Source organism: Leopardus geoffroyi, chromosome D2, assembly GCF_018350155.1.
Source record: "Leopardus geoffroyi isolate Oge1 chromosome D2, O.geoffroyi_Oge1_pat1.0, whole genome shotgun sequence".
NCBI lineage: Eukaryota > Metazoa > Chordata > Mammalia > Carnivora > Felidae > Leopardus > Leopardus geoffroyi.
In genome coordinates, this window is record NC_059334.1 from 57730468 (window position 1) to 57752905 (window position 22438).

A 22438-nucleotide genomic window follows, 5' to 3' on the forward strand; every position below is an offset into this window, starting at 1 on the left:
AAAGGCAGGGAATCGTAGCCAGGCTTCATACTGAATGGTACACTTCTGAGGTACACCTTTGCTCTGTTTTGATTCTTCAAGGCTAAGAGTGACCTTGGGCAGTAAAAAAGATAATTGTCCCTATTACTTGTCTTCCCTTTTCTAATAGCATTTTGGCTTTTAAGGGCGTTGGTAACGTAGAGCTGCATGTTTATTACCCAGTTTTCTTAATTACTCCTAGCTTTTAAGGTACTGTTGTCATTCTAATGCTGTCTACTAAGTGGCTAGTAGCGTATGCTTTTTTCCAGCTTGCGATCAGCCACCTAACTTTCAGACTTATCCTTATAATTAGACCCACAGAACGGATTTGTGTTTAGCCGGTACCTAAAGCTGTGAAGTGTTGCTGCTTCCACCATTAGTAGAGAACGTGCTGTTCTTTTCTTGAGAGAGAGACAGCGAGCATGCGCAAGGGAGGGAGGGGCAGAGAGATAGGGAGACAGAACTTCCTTCCAAGGAAGGAAGGATCCAAAGTGGGCTCTGTGCTGACAGCAGAGAGCCTGATGTGGGGCTCGAACTCACAAACTGTGAGATCGTGACCTGAGTCGAAGTTGGACAAGCCACCCAGGCGCCCTGAGAGTGTGCTTTTTAGGTATATTTTCCATTGATGTGTACGGGTGGAGGTAAGAGGACCTGCCACGGCCCAGCATGGACTACACTGAGCTTGTGCAGATGGAAACCACATCCTTGGCCCCATCCATATGCCTTCACAAGCTGAGCCAACTGGACAGCACCCTGTAGCTGCCCCTGGCTCCTTTGTTAGATATTCCAGAAGACTATGAATGTACTCTGCTAGGTGTTTTTGTTGCTTCATACATGTTAAATGACTAAATCCCAGTGTCACCTGGTATCTGTAGTAGAAATGTACATCCCCTTGGAGTTCTAACATGCTCCCCATAGAGTGAAGGTCTTGGTGGAATAGAAATAAATTAGGCCTCTAATTAGTAAGCCGAGGTTCCTGGCACTTCGGCTTCTCAGACTACAGAATGCCGGGGTGAAAGACATTTTTGGTTCTGTCTGGAATTTGGTGGTTGGTATTCTGTTAACATTCCTCATCTAGTTACAAGCCATGCCAGCCACCAGTCTTCCCACGTCCTTCCCTTTCAACTCGGTGGTGTAACAGCACAGCCCTTGTATAGCTTTTTCCAGGAATTAGAACGGGCTGCACCTATCAAGTGTGTGATGTGGCCAGCAAGACTGAGACCGGAGCCAGTGGCTGGCTGCCTGGCCCGCTTCTTCTGGCCCTCTCGGAAACTGGATGCAGGAAGAAGCGGTGGGTGCCTCCCTGCCTGAGTCTAGTCATCAGCCGCCACACGCTCCCCCACGAGCTGCACATTCTTTCACAGACCATTAGCTGCATGTGCGAGTATAATGTTTTTACTGTTTGGGAGAGGTTTGCTGGATCCAACAGGAAATCAGTCCTTCCCTTGTTTACCTAAACTGCCATGCCAAGATATAATGCTCCCTTTGCCTGATGAAGGAGTGGAGAAGGTAGAAGAGAAGGGGGAAGAAAGCACTTCTTTGTATTCAGAGAGGATAGCTCAAGATCATGTCCCTTTTTACCCCGTAAGGAGGGAGGGGATAGCTCACATGCTGCGGGGAGGGGTGTACGGTTGTAAATCTGCCCCATCTGCTGCTGTTCATTTCAGCTTTGCAGCCTCAGTTGTAAAAGTTTACGGTCCTTGGGCTTTTCCTTCTTGCCTCCTCCCTTTTGTCCCTTAACCTTTCCAGCCCACGTTTCAGCCCTGAGCCTGGGGAGAGAATTGGGAAGCAGACTATAGTCTGCTAACATCAAAGGCTGATTTCAGAGAAGTGTGGTGGGACTGTTGAGTAGTATGTGTGCCCCACATGTACTAGTCACCAGCTCAGCAAGTGTGGAAAAGGTTAGATTCCATGGGCCAGGGACCCCAAAGAGCTATATAGCCAGTCTTGTCTTTGTAGCTGTCCATACTGAGCAACCTTTATTGGCACTAGGGCATCAGACCTGTAAGGATCATCTCTTAACGTGTGTCTAACTTATTCCATGCAAAGTTCACTCCAGAAACTTGGTTGAGACCTGAAATTGAGGCAAGTCCTGAGATGCACAGTGATCTTGAGGGAGATTGGATTGCCTGCCAGGTGTATGGCATATTTTCTCCTTGGCAGAGGCCCTGGCACGGGCTGGGGTCCATGTTATCGCAGCAGTCTTTCTGCTTGGACTTCTCTTGCTGCTCTGTAGGAAGACCCTATCTGGCCACTTCTGCAAGTCCTGCCCCTTCTCAAGCACTCAGTAATTGGTGGTGTTGGCCCATCAGGAGATAAGGGGATGCCTAAGGCCTAAGCTTCCAGGATATTAGAAACACCCATATGTACAGTAGGATAAAGCTAAAGGCACTAGAGCAGACTCTTAGAATGACAGGTGAGTTCTAAATGAGCGCAGATCAAACAAGGGACTCAATTCATCAACTTCTCTGCCAGTTGTGACTTTGACACAAGTTGTGTTGCTTTGAGCTTCTAGCAGAGCTAATCCTGCCTCCTGTGTATTTCTGTCCTTCGTCCTCTACTCCAAGACTTTTGCAAAGCACTGTTTAAATAGGGGGTTGGGTCACAGCCCATCTCTAAGGAACTGATTGCTCCTGAGCCAAGAACACTGGGGCAAGATCCGGGAAAGATGGGGTCTCCTTGTGGAAGAGCAGCTCATCTGAACAAAGCCTAGAGGCCACAGACCGTAGACCAAAGGCCTTTACGGGACAGGCCCAGAGTCATCCTGAGGGAGCAGTACCATTTTCGTTTGATGATCTTGTCATCGAAGGGCTTCCTGAGCAGTTCTTGGTGCCACTTGGCACTGGCCCCTTTCCTTCTGAGTTAGGGCTCTGTGAAGGGCATGGCTCCAATAAGCTGAGGTATCTGGTGTGTGGGCAGCAGCCGGAAGTGTGCAGTGATGGCCTCAAATGAGGTTGTTCCTGAGACGCTGCTCCTGCTCCAGGGAGAGCTCTGCATTAGCTCGGTAAGAATCTCCTGTGGACCAAAGAAGAACAGGTAAGTAGCCAACCCTACCGTGCTCTCATCCCCTCCCTAACAGCTTCACTCACTCACTCACTCACACACACACACACACACACACACACACATTCTGCCCTGCTCACCCTTTACATTAGGTCACTCATGGGCACAAACACCAATCCATTTTGTAGAAAGAGACCCTGACGTGTAGTTTCATGGACATAAGAAAGAATAGGCTACTGAGTGGAAAGGGTTGTGCTGGTTATTCTTTTTTGCCCATCCTCCATCCCCAGATTCCTTCTCTACCCTTTTTGTATTTTTTTGTGCTCTACAGAATTGTCCCCTGGAAACTGCCTCACCCTGGCCCCCTGAGCCTCTGGTCTCTGATTTAGGTCAGTGGGGAGCAAGAGCAGGAGATCAGCAGATGGCAGGTGGGAGAGGCTGGGGTATTTCTTCTGTATTCTGTGGTGATGGCCTCATCAGCTCCCCCTGACCCCAAGCTCGAGCTTTCTCCTGGCTCCTTCCGGTGCCCTTTCAAGCCAAAAGGTGTTAACAGTTTTCCACTGTTGCTATCCTCTCATTTCCTTAGTCCTATTCACATCTAATTCTTTCGTCCTATTCACACACTATATAAATAGTCCTTTCATGAAATACCTTTGTACTCTTACCTGGTTTGCCCTAGCTTTCTGCAGGGACCCTCACAGTGGCCAGAACAGCACTATTTTTCTTTCCTCCCTCACTGCCTGGACCCCCAGCAGCCTGCTCTCCACTGTGCAGTCTGAGGTTCCAGTTCCGATGTCGCTCACGTCCCTGTCTCCTTTAATGGCAGCAAAATCGACCCAGTCACACAATTTCAAATACTTGGACTATTTCCTCTTACTGTCTTCCATCTGTTGCTAGACTCACCTTTTGAAAACATAAATCTGATCTTTTTGCTCCCCTTGACTGAAATTTGTCAGTGGTTCCCAGAAGCCCACAGGATAGTCGTTCTCGTAGCAAGAACCATCATAACCCTGCCCGCAAAGAGCTTTAGCGGGTTTGAAGTATATAGCTCCATTTTAAAACAAAGAAAACGTTTTTGTGGTTGAGATTTTCCTTCAGTCTTACAGCTCTACAGAAAGTGGTGGACTTACACTTAATTTTTTTAATGTTTATTCATTTTTGAAAGACAGAGACAGAGCACAAGCAGGGGTGGGGTGGAGAGAGGGGGGAGACACAGAATTTGAAGCAGGCTCCATCCAGGCTCTGAGCTGTCAGCACAGAGCCCGACGCGGGGCTCGAACTCACAAACCGCGAGATCATGACCTGAGCCAAAGTTGGGCACTCAACCGACTGAACCACCCAGGCGCCCCTGGACTTGGATTTAGATCCCGATGAAGCCTTGTCCCCAAATCCAACGAGGCCAAATCCTATGCTCTTTCTCCAGTTCTTCCTTTCTTCCCTGACTTCTGCCCCTCCTTTTGAAACCCAGCTCAAATGTCACTTTCTCTGGGAAAACTTGTTCACCCCCAGGTCGTTGCTTTCTCTCCATGCTTGCTCAGCATTGGTTCATATTGATTTGGAGTACTCAGTATTAGGGTTATCCATTTGCATGCCTGCTTACCCTGTTCACCACTGAGCTCCACGTTTTACTTCTATTTATTTTCCTAGTGCCTGGCATAGTGTTCAACACAGAAGTGGGTCTTAAATGTTTGCTGACTGAATAAACCAGACTTGCCCCACCTTACCCCATGTGTGCAAAGGTGTGAATGCAAACACCCCATAGCAAATATAGGCATTTCATAACTTGAAGATGGATTGCTACTTTCCTTTACAGACCAGGGGAGCAACCACCTCCTCACTCTGTCCCCCCCTGAATCATTGCGTCTTCCTCTGTCCAATTCTACCAAATCTGCAAGTGTGCTGAGCCCTGTTCCCTGTGGCCTATGCTGTGCTCACAGCTGGGGACAGCAACCCAGCTGGCGGACTTCCGCTTTTGCCCGTGAGGCGTTCAGCTTAAGGTGGGGACAGCTAAGAAAGACCATGTGAATGGGGGAGTGAACAATAACGGGCCTGGCAAAGAGAAATCTTGACTTGAAGTAAGAGAAAAGACCCCCGGATAGATGGGGGACGGAGTTTATAATCCACGCCACCTTAAGGACAAAGAGGGACACAGAAGTAGTTACTGGGTGAGGCTGCCGGTGGGACCAGCTGGATCTAGAAATCTACCTGGGAAGACATCAAAGGAAACTCCTCTCTGTTCCATCCCTGACCTTCTGCACGCCCAGTCCAGTCACACACAGACATGCATGCAGCCTCCCCTGGCTCCCTGAGCCCACAGATGCCAGCCCCACACAGGCTCGCGCTTACCTGTGTGGCAGTTGTGCAGCCAGACCCGGTGCCCGTCATACTTGCAGCGGCACCGCATCATGTTGTTAGAGAAATCAGACTCTGCCACCTCATATTTGGGGTTCACAACCACCTGGAGTGAGAGAGGGGGACAGTTGAAAGCAGGTGATGTGGCTTCTGAAGTTGGCAGTGGCTGGAATAATCCTTTATATTTCCTGTCATCTCACAAAGGGTATTTCTGTTCTTCACTTCATTCGTCCTTACAGTCACCCAGAAGGCCGGCACTCTTGTTCCTATTTGACATTGTCCATTAAATCAAGACTCAAACCTAGGATCCTCTGGATCCTCATTCAGTGTTCTTTCCCCATAGCAGAGCTCCTTCAAGTGCCAGGCCTGTCAGAGGCCCTATTTGTGAGACTCTCTTCCTTCATTTGACCTCAGGAAACTTCTGGAATATGTGCAGGAAATGGAGTTCCTGTGGGGAATCCCCAAACCCCCTTACCTGGAAGATATAATTCCCAGGGCCCACATCTGTGATGTCCACCCACTGGCAATCAATGTCATGCCGGTAGGTGTCCCAGCAGCCGACAGTCACTCCCTGCTCCCCAAAGTTGGCACACGCATAGCGCTTCTGCAGTCCTGTGAGGAATGGCGCTGACAGTTAGTGAGGCAGTGATAGGTGCTCAGGACCAAGCATTCTGCTCAAGTTACTGTTTAATCCTCACACCATTCGTACCATTCAAGTGCAATCAGATTAGGGACCTGCGATTCCATTACATAACTTGCATGACTATCAGAGCCAGATTTCCTACTAACCATGAACCCAGCTCTAGCAAACCTCCATCTATGGCAGATTATTTCTTTGGATGCTCTAGTGGAAATTCCTGTTGGCTGTTGGCCTCGGAAATACGGTTGGAAGGTTCCAGCCCTACATGCTAAGGATACATTGTCCAACCCTTTGAAGAGCCAGTGTTTGCCATGCTGTCCTTAAGGGCTGGGAACTGTGGGTATGCAAGTAGGAATCTGACGATCTGTGCCCTCAAAGAACTTAGCCCAAGTGAAATAGCCCTGCAACTACTACCCAAAATAGTGTTAAGTATTTAGAAGCAGTACGAAGTCCGTTGGGAATGCAGAGGCAGTGGACCTTCCACCTAAGATGTCAGAAGGTAAGAAACCGATCTTTCTGAATTGCCTGGAGTGCTGACTGTTGCCAGGCCAGAGTCTCCAGGTGTCTGAGGTGGCTTCATCTGAGGGCAGAAGGGAGCCTCACCCTGAAGGGGCTGAGGAGTAGAACACAAGGAGGAGATGCTGACAGGAAACCATATACCTGTGGGGCAACTTGTGTCCTCCAGGCAGAAGCTGGCCTTGTGCCCCTCAGCCACCTTGGAGCCATTGAGAGTGAGTAGGTCATAGTGGGTGAAGACCTCAATGCTGTGGTAGTGCCTGCGGAAGGGAAAGAGCTGTGAGCTTGAGAACAAGAGGAGAGGGTCCTCTCTGGAGGAGCTGGCAGGTCAGTGCCCTTCTCCCTTTCCAACCCAAGATTAGTGGGACCCAGGGTCTACTTTCCCGTCATCCCCACCAGGCAGCAAGGCACAGCTGCCACCACCCTCTAGGGCGTTAACCCAGGTGAGGAGGGTAAGTGCTGCCCTGGTAGCCTCCGGGAGGCTGGTGCCTGGCTACCAGGCCTGATCGGAGGCGGCAGGAAGGGACACTTCGAGGGACCAGCCTAGGAGCCCAGCCGCTGAGGAGCGGGGCTCACTCTCCTCCCTGTGAGCCTGGGACCAAATTGCTACCATTGTTTCCAATCCAGTTCTAATGACAACTGTGTTCATGCTGCAGGGAAAGGTGCTCATTATCTCAGCAAGGTCAAGTCCCAAAGTCGCTGCCCCTTCCACTCAGCTTTCCCCACCCTACTGTGTCCTGAACAAGAAAATACCATTTTTCCATTCTGCCTTTGTTACAGGCATCGTCTGTCCTGTGTGGGCTGGAGACTCCTGACAGGAAAGAATGCCCATTGTCTCCTTTTAGTACAGTGTTCACACTTTTCTTTGGGGGCCTTGCTCTGCTGTGGCAGAAACCAGCAAACTTTTTCTGCAGAGCTAGCATCCTGGATGGGATGTCTATTTTGGGTCTCCAGGTTTCTAGGAGTCCCCACCTTAATGTGGTTTTCAAAGACAAGGCCCAAAGTCCAATGTAGAGAAATTATCCAATATTCCAACAGAGACCAGCTCAGCCGGCAATGACTGCTCCCCTGGCCGTTCCTGGGGAAACGCACCATTTGAGCGCCATCAACTGGGGTACATCCAGGACAGGCAAGGGAGTGACCGGCTGGCAGGGCCGGTCGATGCTCCTGGGGCTCCCTAGTGGCTCCTGGAGGCAAAGCCAGTAAGGTGTCTAGGAAGGAAGGCTCTTAACCCAGAGCGCACACCCCTCCGGGAAAGTGAGTGGGGTCAGGGAAAGACCAGACTGGTTTGGTTCCTGGACTCTGCTTTTTGTCCCTCCAGAGCCAAGGCAGGAGCAGGCACTAACCTGTGGCACTGGTGCCAAATCCAGCTGTGGCGGCCTGTCTTGGGACGGAAGTCAGCCCGGCCCAGGTTGTAGATCTGTGAGGAGAAGCGCAAGAGGCGCCGGTGCCCGTAGGGCCAGTCCATGAGGTCGGCAGACTGGGACAGGCAGTTCTCTTCGTGGGCACAGTACAGCTGGCTGAGCGGGCGGTCCTCCAAGTAAGCCGTCTCCTGCACCAGCTGGGCATTCATCACAAGGTCCGGAGCACCTGGGGCCACAGGAGGCACAACGCCGTGCAAAAGGTAGGAAGGCGGCCAATTTGCTCTTGGGCATAGGGAGACAGGCATGCCCCCAAACCAAGCTCTTAGAGGAGCTACCAGAAAAGTGGAGCTCTACCCAGAAGAGTAGGGAGGTTTAGGAGTTAAGACTGGGGAGTTCTAGCAATAGAGGAACGATCTATTGCCTTGGCCTGGGAAGCAGGTAGTGCCGCTGTTAAGCATGATGGCTTTGGAGCCAGGCTGCCTGGGTTCAAATCCTGCTTAATTTCTGACTGCACCATTAAGTAGCTCTGTGACTTGCTTCACCTTTTGCACCTTTTGTCTCTCATCTTCCTCATCCATGAGAGAGGGATAATAATAACGCCAATCGTGCCAGTACCTGGAACGTGCTTAGGTCATTGTCGGGTAAGCACGCAGTGGATGTAAGCTAGTCTTTTGTCAGGTGCTTCTCAGCTCCCGGGGGCCTTTGTGTAGCCTGGCTCACAGTCCCTCCTCAGCCCCGCTGCCTCCAGCTTGGCGTTCTCAGCTCAGTCACTCCCTCTGGGTCTCAGTTCCTTCAAGGAACTGGCAGGGAGGGTCAGAAAGGTTCATCTCTGGGCCTGCTCCTGAGCTCTGCCATTCTGGTCCATTCCGCTGAAGTTCTAGGCCTGTGCCTCCTCTAGAGCTCCTGTTCTAATAGGATTGCTATCCTGGGTATTCATACCAGGCCATCCCGTGCTCTCTCCTCGGAGGCATCGTGGACATTTCTGGTGCTTCTCTGTGCATAAAAGTCCCCGTTGCTGGAAAGGCTGCTCAGTGCCTCTCCTGTTCCCTTCCTGTCACAGGGGCTCTTACCCACCCCACCCCCCACCCTTGGAAAACACATGTTCCCTGTACAGAAGTGTGGAAAGCTGCAGCTTTTACCATGTAACATCAAGAGAGACAAGTTGCCCATTCTCAATGCTTGCTCTTGGAAAAGCTGGGTTACAGTTTAGATTTTTGGTAGAGGCATCCCCTGGCGGAGCCTAGGTACTGAGGCTGGTGAGACGGGGCTGCTGGTTTATTTCAGTGGCGGGCGGGGGGGGGGGGGGTTGGGGATGGAGGGTGATAGCAGGAACTGGCTGGGTTGCCAGATGATGCCTGTACTGTCACTAAATGCTCCTGAAATTTCTGTGGTGTGTTTTGGAGAAAGCCAGGCTATGCCCACTGACAGACCCTTGTGCTCCTGAGGGAAAGAAGGAGAGCTTTCAGAGAGACCGAGAAGGAGAGAGGGTAAAGGGAAAAAAGGAGTGAGAAAAACCACGGAGGAGAGATAGGGATGGTCCCACAGGCAGCAGGTCGCCTGTCTGTGCTCAGCTGTTGTGAAGTGTCCAAAGCATTCACCAGGCAGTAGACCAGGGAGGGGGTGCAGGGTTCCCAGGATGGGGAGACACTGGGGAGCAGGCCCCCAACGTGCTGTGAGCCTTAGTGCTGGGATGGCCCACTCTGGTGCCACATGATTGCAGGCGAGGGTGCACTGGACAGAGAGGAAGCCCCAGAGCTCACTGACAAAGGTCAAGGCTGTCTTGGCATGCAAGTTTGGCCGGGAAGAAAGTCAAGTAGTTGCACGCGTTGGTGCCAGCTTGAGCCTTTGGACTGGCCACAGTTATCTTGGCATCGGCCTGGTTGGCAGATGTCAAACAGACGCTGCCGCCCCGAGAATCTGGGTGTGGGGGGCGGACCGATGCCTCAGAACAGGCTTGGGCCTGTTGGGCCAACCCCACTGCTCCGGGGGAGGACACACAGCAGAGCCTTAGGCCGTGCACGCTCCTCACAGTTGCATTCTCCGTACAACAGCTTTCAGACTCTTCTTACTACAAGCTGCACTACGAAATACATTTTACGCCGTGGCCCAGCACACACGTACATAATCCCAGGATGACTGCCCTTACTAAGTGTGACACATTCTCTCGTTTTCTATCCTGTTTCATTTTTTTTTTTAACGGTCACGACAGGAAAATTGAAAATCACTGTTGGGTATCCTGGGGTTTTCTCATATTCTCTGTTTTAATCCTCACAATAACTCCACGAGCTGGGCAGGGCAGGGCTGGATCCTCACGTGACAGGGGACTTGGCCACACACAGCCGGTAATGGCAGAGCCAGTGCTCCAAGTCCCGCCCTCCTACCCCCCACCCTTCCAGGGTTGGGGCTGGGACCAGCTCTCGGGCCCTCCCGGAGAATGGGAGGTGCGGGCTCACCAAACTGTCCCACCGGCGCCGTGGACTTTACTCACTGTCTGTGCAGGAAACTCCGGCCGAGAAGCGCCCTGCGCCGTGGGAGCAGTGCACCGGCCCGTGCCGCGAGCACTGCTGCAGGGCAAGCTCTGTGCCTGAGCAGCGCACGCCGCTCATCACCACCTCTCCGGCCCCCGGCGTCCCCTGCCAGTACCAGGTGTCCTGAGAAAACAGCCAGCAGCCCCTGGTTCAGGCCGAGGGGTGCTTTGGAAGCCTCTCCTCTGATGCTCGTGCTCTAGAGCCCTGTCGGACCACCCCTGCCCAGCTGTGTCCAGCCTTGGCTCAGAAGTCTTCAGGGATGGGACGCTCCCTGCTACTGTGCGCCCCTCCGAGAGCAGAAGTTTCTTCCGTTGCACTGAGGCAGGAAGATTCTTCCGCCACTGGCCTTGCCCCCACCCTGTTCCACACAGCTGCCCTTAGCTATTGGAGAGGGGGCCCTGTCCCCTGTCCCACTCAGGTGGCCTGCCCCGTTTCTCCAACTGTGCCTTGTGTCGCCCTGGGCGGTCAGCTGTGGGTAGGGTTGGCCCCAGTTCTCTAAGTGAGGAATACCCGGCAGCCCCACCGGCCAGGCAGGCCCAATGGAGGACGAGGTAGCATCGCAGCCATGCCCCGGCCTCGTGATTTTCTTTCCTTGGTGCCTCTGGAATCTCTCTGAATTTCCCCCAGGATGGCCACTAGCCTGGGCCACACCAGCGTGACTTCTCGGCTGGGCTACTGCCATGTTAGGTTTCCTGTATCCATGCTGATCTCCACCCCAACAGTGTGCCACACAGCACAGAAGAGATTTTCGAGAAACGTGCACTGCAGACTTCACGGTTTGCCTGCCACCTCCCTCACATATCACACACACCACTGGCCCTTGATAGCCCCACTCCGGCCCTGGTCCCTGATTCCCCCAATGGGGGCAAGCCTCCGTGGGCCACAGGGTCTCTGCGTGGGCTGTTTATCCCCACCCCACCTTCTCCCGGTAACTTCCAGTCCTCTTTCCTACAGACAACATACAAAAGTATGTGTCTGCTGTGTGAATGTTTTCTGGCAACCGCCTTCCTCACTTTACTGACTGTCCCATGAAGCAGGGGCTACATCTTGTTCTCCACACTGTCCCTGGCGCCCAGCATTCTACCGGCCCCCCAGTTTCACTCAAAAATTCATCACTGAATGAATGCAGGAAGGGTTAGCACTTGTAGCACAGGACGTTGGGAAGCACAACAGGAACCTACCTTGATCGCGTGGCTGGCAAAACCCAGGCCGAGCTGTCGGCAGGCCACCATGGCTTCGCTGAGCCCCCAGTGATCGCTGCACACGGCCCCCCAGCGCTGGACTCCGTTCACCTCTACCTGCACCTCCACCACACCCTCCTCAGGGCTGCGCCCGCCGGCCAGGCGCACCTGCAAGGGTCACAGGTGTGTGAGGAGTACAGTGGCCTCGGGAGGAGAGGGCTCAGGACAGCCAGCCTGGATCTGCCCGGCCTAGTTCGCTGTGCAGCCCTGGGCACGACACTCCTCCGGGTTCATCTCCTCTGTTCCTTGGGGACGTTTTGCTAGTGTCTGATGTCCCTGCCCACAAGGGACACCTGACTCCAGGTGCCTCACCTGCTCTGGTTTTTGTGCTCCTCTTACCTGAAATTCTACCATTAATGATGGCTTTGCCAATGGCAAAGGGCCTTCATATCTATTGTCCCATTCACAATAACCCTGTGAGATAATTAACCCCAATTTACAGAAGAAAGCCATGATCAGAGACACGAGCGAGCGACTTGTCCACCATCCACGTCTGCAGGGCCCTTGAACTCTGACCTTCCCACGCAGCCTTGCCAGTGCCTCTCCCAGCACTGACAGTCCTGCGGCCCTCTGTCCTAGCCACCTTCTTTCGCAGCCTCACCGGGGGCCTGAGAGGCTGTGGTGGGACAGCGTATCTGCCTCAAGGGTGCCCGCCACCACTGGACATCTCTGAGAGGATGTGGGCCAGGCCAGGGGACTTTGAGGAGAGGGCTTTACAGACTGGCTCTGAGAAAGTGCCCACTGGTTTGATGTATCCTGGGGCTCTCTCTCAGGGCTTCCCAGCCCCCCAGCCTGAGGTCATGCCCAAGTCTGAGCTCACCTGATTCTGGAAGCCCATGTTAGGGACGTTGCACCTGACGGCAGCATCATTCTCATGTTGACAACCATTCTGGGACCCTTCCAGGGAGGGGCAGTCACTGAGGGTCCGCTCATACCCCCTACAGCGCACCTCACTCAGGTGGATGGGCCCCAGTCCTACGGGGGAGAGGGAGAGGTGCTGTGCAAGGCCCCATCTCTGTAACCCCACACCTTGGTTTCCCCTCCATAGACAGGGAGACCTTCCTGTCCTGGGCCCTGGACACCAAGGGATGGAGCCACGGCACATCCAAATCCTCCCGCCCCACCCCAGGTCTCCTCACCTACCTTGGCCCAGCTGCGCCCCAAAGAGGGCCTCCCGAGCAGAGCCAAAGCCAAGCTGACGACACACAATGCTGGCGGAGATGAGGTTCCATCCGTGGTCACAGACGGTACCCCACTGGTGGTTCCTGAGCACCTCCACCCGGCCTTCACCCACCTGGGCCCCAGAGCGGAGGCGCACCTTCGGCTCCTGCTGCGAGAAAACTAGCTTCAGGGCAGGCTGAGGAGGGGGCAGCAGGCAGGGGCTGAGCCATGGCAGGGGGCCTGGGCCGGGCCCCTTCAAGCCGGGCGAGCCCATGACAGGGAGTTCCAGTCCCACCTCTGACAGCTCAGAGATATTACCTCCATTAAGCCAGTTTTCTCAAGTGCTCTTTCTTCATGACAAAGAACCACCACACTGGTGGTAGTAGTAACAAGGGAACCTTAGGAGTTGGGGTTCTTGGGCTTCTCAAGCCTTCCTGATCTCTGGGGGGGGGGCAGGGGGTGTTCCTTCCTTTTGTCCAGCCCTGGCTTCTTCCCTGTTCTTTGGGGCTGAACTAGATCGATGCTTCCCAAAGGGGTGTATGAGATGATTTGAGAGCTGCGCAGGGGCATGGCATTAATTAAGCTGACTCACACAGTGGGGAAGTTACTCCTCCGGTCCCTCCTGTTTCATGGAGGAGGCCATCCCACTGTGGGGCCGCCATGTCTGTAACACCTCACCGGCACTTAGGCGTTGCTTTTTATAACAAAGGGCCAGGCTCAGGTTCAATACCTTCGGGCCTCAATTGGGTGTTAGCTACGATGTAATTACTGTTTTTATGGTTGCCTTCTATTCATGACAAGTGATGTCAGCTTTCCATTTATGGTTGGGACATAAATGGTTCCTTTTAAATAAATCCCAAGTTTCTACCATGCTGTGTCCTCCTCCCAGGCTGCACCAATGCCTCCTCGGTGGGAGCGGGCCTCCCCTCCCCTCCCCTCCCCTCCCCTCCCCTCCCCTCCGGCCTGTCCTGGAGAGCCCCTCCCCACCTGGAGAGCTGAGGTCCTGCTCAGACCCAGCCCAACCCACCTCTGCCCAGGATTCCTTGCGCCCAGGCTTTGCCTTCGCAGGGCGGAAGCGGGGCCCTGCCACACAGCTGACCACAGCGTGCATGCCACCTGGGCAGGCTGGCCGCAGCTTGCCCCGTGCTGGAGCCACCTGCACCTGGCAGTTGGCCATGTGGGGCTCTGTCCCCAGGCAGTTGACCTGGTGGATCCAGAAGGAATTCTTCTGTGTCAGGCTCTTCAGCCTGGAAGACAAGGGAGACTGAGGGTGGGGAGGGGTTGAGGGAGCTCAGGAGTCAGGGAGGCCAAGGCACTGCGGAGGAAAGGGACATGCCCTCCCCTTCATGCCACACCCCTCTGCACCCTCCCCTAAGGATGCTGCTCCTCACCTAGACTTGGGGTCCTTCATCTTCAAATTCCAGACTTTCCTAGGTGGGAGAAAACAGGTGGGGATGGAGTGGGTGCAGGAGACCCCCTGGGCCCTGCCTCCTCAGAACTGTTCTTGAGTTTGCACTGGAACTCTGTCTGTAAACTTGGCCGCATTATGTCAATGCTGAGCTTCAGCCCTGGCACAGGGTCTCTGCGCAGACACCGATGATCTCCATTTCCCAGGGAGAAAAGCGGGGCCCAGCAAGGTACCTCGACTAGTTCCCAACGGGGGTTTCTTCGGCACTGGACCGCCCCTGAGTGGGCAGCCCCCAGCTCGCCCTCTCCCCACATGCAGATGAAGGGGAGCCTTGAGGGAGCGCCCTGAGAAAAGGGGAGAGGTCCTGGGGGGCGGGTGCAAGCTGGAGACCTTGGTGGTGGGGGCTGCCCACTCAGAGGCTATAATCAGGGCTGCCCTCCTCCTCATGGGTGCTGGGCCAGTCAGCCAGGCCCAGAGGTGCAATTACCAGGCAGTAGGGAGTCAGGGGCCCTCATCCCAGTCATCCCCAGGGACAGAGCCACGCGCGCCTGGTCTTTGGGAGTGGGCCCAGGTAAGACAGAGACACAGGACAGAGCCACCAAACCAACTGGGGGTGTGCAAGGGGGCCACCACTCGGATGCAGGGTGGGAGCTTTTGCCCTTGACGAGAAACACATATAGTTTTCACTAGCACAGAGCTAGTACCATTTAGAGGCTGATGCAATCTTGTGACAGTTCTGTCACGTTTTGACAGAGTATTTTTATGTTTCCTCTCCCAAATGCTGCCCCACCCTATGTCCTGCTCACACGCAAAGCAGTCAAAGCCTGGCTCAGATCAGAGTGGAGGAAATTCCCTGCGGACTGGCTCATCGAGGCCCCGGGGGCCCTACAGAGGGCCCACAGCGTGGAGTTGGCAGAGCGGAGACCAGAGCTCAGGCTGTGTATACTTGTGGGCACCACCGTAAGTATCTTCAGTCAAGCCCAGTGTTTAAGCAGGGACACAGGTTTGCGTTCGGTTGTTTTCATCTGGGAAGCTTTCTGTACTACGGTCAATTCTTTTCATACGATTAGCAAGTAGAGTGCTTTTCTGTTTCGAGGTTCTTCCCAGGGTCTCCAAGTTCATCCTCACACTCCCTTGCATTATTCTGAGAGGCCCGGAAGTCCAGCTGGGACTGTTTCCCTCCCAGCCCCACACCCATGGCCATGTCCTGCCACAGACGCCACCCTGCCCAACTCCCTGAACTCTGCAAGGTCCCACATGTCACAGCCACGCACATGTACTCATACGTGTCTCTCTCATGCACAGACGCACACACATATGCTCATACATGGGTGCACGCACTCGGCCACCGCCCCACAGCCCCCTGACCCCCGCAGCTCTCCGTCCAACTGTCCTCCTACCTGTAGTAGTGACTGTTGACAGGTGCCTCGCTGGGGAAGCCCAGCATCCCACACACCACCTTGCTGTTGTTCCTGGTCCAGCCCTGGTCACACACCTGCCGCCAATGTCCCTCGTACCTCACCTCCACTGCTCCCTCAGTCACCAGGCTATGCCGCTTGGTGCTGGCAAGAATGGGCTTGAGCCGCACCTCCTCCAGCCGCCGGCCCTGCAGGGTACAGAGTCACTGTGGGCCCCAGGATTTCTGCGCCCGCTGAGCCTGCTACAAGGTCTTCACATGGGAGAGCCGGGGCTCAGAGCACTTAGAGATCACTCCATCCAGGCTCTCAATGGACAGACCAGGAAACAGAGGCCCAGAGATGAGGTCATCTGTCAAAGCCACATAGCACAAGAGAACCTTGGTTTATCTACAGTCCTCTCCTCAACTCCAGAGAGAACCAGGCAGGTCTGTGCTCCCCCTGGGATCAGGGTCAGGCCCCTTGGAGTTTGGGAGGCTTCCGCTGGGCACAGAGGGGCCTTCTCTGTGTTACCCTGGGGAGAGCTGAGGATGGGCATGGACCAGCTGTTTGAGACTCCCAGCAGGATCTTTGGCCCATGGGACCCCCGCCCTGGCCCTGGGGTGATTCAGACCATGGGGACCACCCCACCCTGGCCTGCTGCATTTGTGGGCCAGGGCCAGCTGTCCTTAGACTGGGGCTGCCTGGCAGTGGAGGGTAGGAGCCAGGACCTGCCCTGCCTGCTCCCGTTGTTTGGCTTGAGCTGTTTTTAGCTCGAGGTTGTTTGTGCCGGGAAGAGGCAGCAATTGTGGCCGGGCCTTGTGGGTGAGGCAGCCCCTCACCCCTGCTGCCTCCCTTGTGGGGAGTAGCTTCAGCGATCCCCAACAGGCCCAGCCTGAACCCCCAGCCTGCCCTGCTGTAAGCTGGGCCCTCTGTCTATGCACCTGTTCTGGGCCGCCAACATGACGTGGGGCTCCAGGGACGCTTGTCAGCCCACTCTGCTGCTTTTCCCTTCCCTCTTCCTCCAGGTTCATCACCTGTCCCGTGACCCAACACTTGGCTCCGGCCAGGGCCTGAACAGCCTCCTCACCTGGGGTCCAAGGGCATTGGAGACCCTCTCAGAAAGATAGCCACGCTGGCGCTGGGGGTGACACACCACCCCAATGTCCTCCGAGTGACTGCAGTCACTGACACCCCAGCCATTGGACATGCACTGGTCCAGGGAGCTCTCTGTGCCCATACAGCGCACATTGTCCAGCCAGATGGGTCCTGTGGGCGGGAGACGGGTGATGCTTAGGGACAGAGAAGCAAGTCACGGGTTGTGCCTCCTTCATAGGACCCCACAGTTATCAACTGTCTTCTTCCAGAGCCTGAGTAGAAGTGGGGGAGGGGAGTTGGTTCTCCTGGGATCTTGGTATCTACAACCCTACTTGCTGCCTCCTTTTGGCAGCAGCTCCTGTAGAATCTGTTTTTGGAAAATGCCAGGTAGGTTTAGTGATTAGATCTATCCACCCATTCATCCATCCATTTGTTCACTCAACAACATTTGCTGAGCACCTACTGTGTGCCAATCACTCTGTAAGAATGGAGTAGGGTGGTGGTGGTGGTGACCTCACTGTAGGTGAGAGTGGGAGGGTCGGAGCAAGGGTCTGGTGCAGCCAGGGCACTCAGGAAATACCTCATGGACGAGGTCATTTGAGCTGGGTATTAAAGGATGGGCAGGAGTCTGTTGAAGCCTCAGGATGCTCAGCCTTTGAGAGAAACCCACTATCATCTCCTTGTCTTCCTGCTGGGCAGCACCAGGCACTCACCCTCCCCTTGGCCATACTTGGCACTGTGGGCCCAGGTCAAGGCTGTTTCAAAGCCCAGTTGGCGGCAGGCCACCGTGGCCTCCTGGAGAGCGAAGTCATCGTCACAGACAGTGCCCCACTGGCCCTGGTACAGCACCTCCAGGCGGCCCTCCTCTGGCCTGCTCCCTGGGCCCACCAGCCGTAGCTTCGTGGTGCCCAGTGACTGTAGCCTGCAAGGAGGGGCCTGGAGCAGGAGCAGGAGCAGCATGAGCAGGGAGAGGGCAGCTGGTAGGGACCACATCGTGGTGACTTCAAGGGCAGCTGGGGCCAAGGCACCTGAGGAATGAGTAAACGTGACAGTGATCACCACCTCTACCCCTGACAGTGATCACCACCTCTACCCCTGACCTAGGCCTCTTCTGCTGGCTGTCAGGGACAAAAGACGGCAGGGCCCCTCCAAGTGTGTGCGCGCATATGTACATGTGTGTGTTGTGGCATCGGTGGAGTCTGGGCTCTGAGATTAGGCAACTTGGTCTAAACCCACTGTTCACTGTCCATGTGACCTTGAGGAAGTTTAACCTTACTGAGTCTCAATTTCCTCATCTGTAAAGTGGGGATAATAATCCTTGTCTCAGTGTTGAGAGTGTTAAACACTGTAGGTAAAGTGCTTAGCACAAACCTACCACACAGCACTCAGTAACTAGCTGTTCTCAATACAGTCCTATATGTTGGTAGAAGGGGTGGCCCACCCTTTGAGTCATAGGGGCGTCCCCAGGGTGCCCTCAGGTCCAGAATAGCTACCCCAGGGGCACGACTCTTGCACCCTGGCCACCCTCACCATGGAAGGCACATGGAATGCTAGAGGGGAAACAGTCATGTGAGGGGGATCCAGGCCTCTACCACTCATTTGCTGTATGGCTTGAGCAGGTGTCTCAAATTCTCCAGGTCCTAATTCCTTATTACTAAAGTGACAAAACTAAGCCAAAAATTGTCTAATACTTCCTCTAGCTAAGATAGTCTATGATATCCTCAAGCTCTGGGTCCATCTAGACACGTGATTCACTGATTCAACAAACATTTTTGGAATACTTGCCTCAGGCCAATTATTAGGCCAGATGCCAGGACACAGAAGAGAAGACATCAAACACTTACCCCCTGCTCTCATGAAGCTCAGAGAAGGGGAAGCAGGGAAGGCTCTCAGAGAGGGGATACTTAATCAGGGCCTTGTTGGCTGAATAAGAGTTCTCCCTCTGTGGGGAAAGGGGCATTGCAGGTAGACAGAAGAGGGGGTAAAAGAGGAAAGAGGGCAAGAGCAGAAAGCGTCCTCTCTTTCCCCGGTACTGTAGTATTGGAGGCCTGGAGGGGGCAAGAGTGGAGGCACAGGCTGGGGCCAGATGAGCAAGGGCCTTGGGCACCACGAGAGGGTTGCTCTTCATTCTGTAGGAAGTGAAGGGCCACGGGAGGGTTTGAGGCAGTGAGCACACACCAGAGACAGGGTTCCTGTAGTCACATCAGGTGCTCTTTGGGTCCCTAGAGGGGGCTGAGGTTAAGGGCTGGCCTCCCCCTCATACATTAGCAGCCTGGGTCCCGGGAACAGGGTAGGGGAGGAGCAAAGGGGAAAGCGTAGAGCTGGTTAGGGCTGCCAGAGTGTCCACAGCCACCAGTGCTGAGGCTCCCCCACCGCCAGGCTCTGCAGCTGGTGAGGGGTTGAGGCTGGCCTGGAACAGGGTGGAGAACGTTGGGTCCTTGACTCCCTGTTCAGTGCTTGAGTCTTGAGAGAGCTCGTTCTGGGGAGACCCCCTCTTCCACGGCCACCGCTGCCACTAGGAGACTGCATAGCCGGTCACTCTCAGCAGGGAGGGCCTCACAGGGCCCGCGCCACTCCTGTCCCCACAGACTGGTAGTCTGGCTGGGAGTCAGTCCTTGCTCCTTCCTGCACACAACCCCTCCCCCTTCAGCCACTGATCCTCCTGCTTTGGTGAGCCCAGAGCTGGGTGGAGGGGGCTCCTAGGAGTGTACTAGATGGGCTCAGGAAGGATGCTCCTTGGGGACGGTGCCCCCAGTGCCCAGATAAGTGCCAGCTATGTATGTAGGTGACACCAGGAAATATCACGGCCGCATGGATGACACTGCACAGCGTGTACACGTACAGACCAGGACGTACAGACCAGGAGTCAGACCACCTGGGTTCACATTCCACTTCCAACAATTAGTTTCTGGGTCGTCTCGGGCAAGTGATTTAATTTCTCAGTGCCACAGTTTTGCTTCTGTAAAATGGGGATCGTAAATAGCACCTACCTCATGGGATTCTTGTACAGATTAAATGAATGATGAATACATGTTAAACCCTCAGAAGAGAAGCTCTCCATTGACAGGTAACTATTATCAACAGTAACCGTAACAGCCACTATAGAACCATTGGTCTGGCTTGGTCGCAGCCCCTCTTGGATAAAGGAATGGAGGCTACACCCTAAGTCATCAGCAAGTTCCCAGTACCCTTCTTTGTGACATTCTCCAGATGTGCCCCTTTTCCCTCGGAGCCCAGGTTCTCCTTGCTCCCCTCCCTGGGGCGGGGTATTATCTCCTCTCCATCCTCACCACTAAGTCTCTTCCCACCGGGATCCCTCCTGCACTTCCTTTCCAGACTTAAACACTGTTTTCTTCATGTGACTCCCCACTCTGGGGCCTGTGGGGCTCCCGACCCACTGTCACCATGAGCAGCCTGCTCTCTGCTGCTTGGGGTGTGCCATTGCCTCCTCTGAGCACCCCTAAGGAGGAGGTGGACAGCTAGGGACTGAGCCAAACCCAAGTCACTGTGGGTAGGGACCTTCCACAGATGGTGAGAGGGTGAGAAGGACTGGGTTCAGGGCCCTCCAGCTGTTAGGACCCACTGGGGCGGACCTGAGAGATGACCCCGCCCCCTGCCCTTGCCCCCATCCCCTGGGAGCCCTCACTCTGCCACCAAATGGCTATGTGACTTGAGTTAGGGGCTTCCCTCTCTCTGGGACTCAGATGCAACACCTATAAAATGAGGGTGTAGCACCAGGGGTCCTGCTAGTGATGGGCCAATGGGTGGGCCAGGCAGGTCTGCTGTGTGGCTTGTGGCTGATGTCCCACAGCACCATGGAGAGCTTACTGGAGGCTGAGCATAGTCCAGGGCGGGTAGGCTCCCTCCTCACCAAGGGGCCTGCCTGGAGGCGGGGACAGGCTTCTGCCGCAGGACCCAGGGATGGGGGCGGGGTGAGGCTTGCTGCCAGGAGAGCTCCCAGGGGAGTAGATGGGACCAAGCAGGAACTGAGAGTCCCTCCTCCCAGCCTTCCCACCACTGCAGGGCCCCCTGTAGTTTCTGCTCACCCCAAACTTGCCTTCTCACCATTCTCCAAACATACGCTTCAATTCTCTGCTTCCGCATCCCAAGCCTCTGCTCTCACTGCCCCTTCTATTTGGAATACCCTTCCCTCTGTCCCTGATTGTTCAGTTCCGACACCCAGCTCAAATGCTGCCCCTCCACTGAGCCCTCCCGGGCCCTCACCTTCCTAGCACTCTAGGTGTTTGCTCCCTATCTCCACAGCCAGCCTCCACAGTGTCTCCCCGGAACCCTTCCTCCAGTGCCCAGCACAGGGAACACGACCAGGCTGGGAAGCCTCCCTCAGAGAAGGAAACAGCCTCAAAAGTGGCAGTTCTTTTCGCAAGCGAAGGAGAAGGACACAGGGTAGGAAGGTGGTGGTAGTGGTGGCAGGCGGTTAATAATAATAATTAATTATTAGAGTACATTTAAAACTATCCATGGAATACTTGTCTCTACTTTATAGATGCGAAGCTGAGGCCCAGAGAAGCTAAATAACTTGCTCAGCTGGGATTCAAACCCAGGAAGTCAGGCTCCAGAAGCCAGGCTCTCAGCCACAAGAGAGATGGATGCCAGAGGAGGAGGGGAAGGAGGAAGGGAGGCAGGGAGATGAATGAAATTCCACCCTGGTGCTGGCTGATTGATGGCCCAGCCATGGTGTGAGGGCACTGGGGTTGGTGCCAGCACTGAGTGCAACCAAGTGACAGATCCAGGACCTTGCCAGCTTGAAGCTGGAAGCGGAAAGGCACCTGCTCCAGGTGCTACCAGGGGACTCTGGCACCTGGCCTGACCTGGCCCCTCTAGGATGGGCTGGAAATGCTCAAGGGTGTTCTGGAGAGAGCATGGGGTGGGTGCTGCCCTCATGGGCACCAGCCTCAGGGTCACTTGAAGCCCTTCTCTCTGGCTTTTGGGGATGGGGTCCCTCCCTGGGATCACTGATTACGGTGACCTGAAGCAGTGCCAGCAAATGGCTCTGAGCTCTACCATCCAGGCCCAGGGCGTGTGGCAGTCAAAGCCCTCTGCCCACCCTCATCCTCTGCCTCCCCACCCCCTAGCATAGCCAGCTCTGGTTTATTTAGTTGAAGAGATTTGCTCCACCCTGCCTCTTTGTCCCCCAAGTCACAGGAATGACATGGGAACCCACCTTGCCCCTTCCCCTGCCTCCTTCCTGGGTGAGAGGGCAGAGAAATGGTTACACTCAGCGTGTTCACAAACAAGACACGCAAGCACCCCAGGCCAGGGCGCACCACCCGGGGCGGGCCTTGGGCCAAGCTCCCTAATTTGGTCACTTCCACTGGAAGCAGGTTGGTGAGCTACTAGGGGACTAGGCCAACTGTCCATGGGACCCCTATCCCTCCCAGACCCCAGCCTTCAGGAACCCTCAGAAGCTTGAAGCCCCACAGAGAGACAGAAGTGGGACAGACAGGACGGCAAGAGACAGACCCGGGGCCAGGGGCCAGGCGCAGGGTGGGGGGACGGGCGGGGTGGGGGGGCTCACCAGCTGGAGCACGGACGGTCGGGCTGGGACTGGGGCTGGGGCCGGACTCCGCGGCCGAGCAGCGCTTACGGGCCTCCCTGGGCGCCCTGGGGCCTTTTTATCCGGCTGCTGCCCGCGGGCGCCCCCCACCCGGCCGCCCGCGGAGGAGGCCCCACAGGCCCCGCCCCCGGGCGGCCCTG

General features: G+C 55.0%; 1 protein-coding gene across 5 annotated transcripts; it reads right to left on the bottom strand.

Annotated features, from left to right (window-relative positions):
• Window positions 1-1965: 1965 nt before the first annotated feature.
• On the bottom strand, window positions 1966-22438 carry LOXL4 (lysyl oxidase like 4). Of its 5 annotated transcripts, none has more exons than XM_045438502.1 (15): window positions 22260-22438; window positions 17437-17751; window positions 16716-16894; window positions 15632-15837; window positions 14215-14253; window positions 13851-14070; window positions 12806-12989; window positions 12483-12637; window positions 11603-11770; window positions 10382-10544; window positions 7876-8119; window positions 6674-6789; window positions 5849-5985; window positions 5368-5479; window positions 1966-3033 (listed from the first exon to the last, which is right to left on the bottom strand). In XM_045438502.1, the coding sequence occupies exons 2-15, from the start codon at window positions 17714-17716 to the stop codon at window positions 2963-2965; spliced, it is 2274 nt and encodes a 757-aa protein (XP_045294458.1). In that variant the 5' UTR covers window positions 17717-17751; window positions 22260-22438; the 3' UTR covers window positions 1966-2962. The 5 variants fall into 5 exon arrangements, with proteins under 5 accessions (XP_045294458.1, XP_045294456.1, XP_045294457.1 ...); XM_045438500.1 differs by having other exon boundaries at window positions 12806-12992; XM_045438501.1 differs by lacking the exon at window positions 22260-22438 and adding an exon at window positions 18509-21859 and having other exon boundaries at window positions 12806-12992.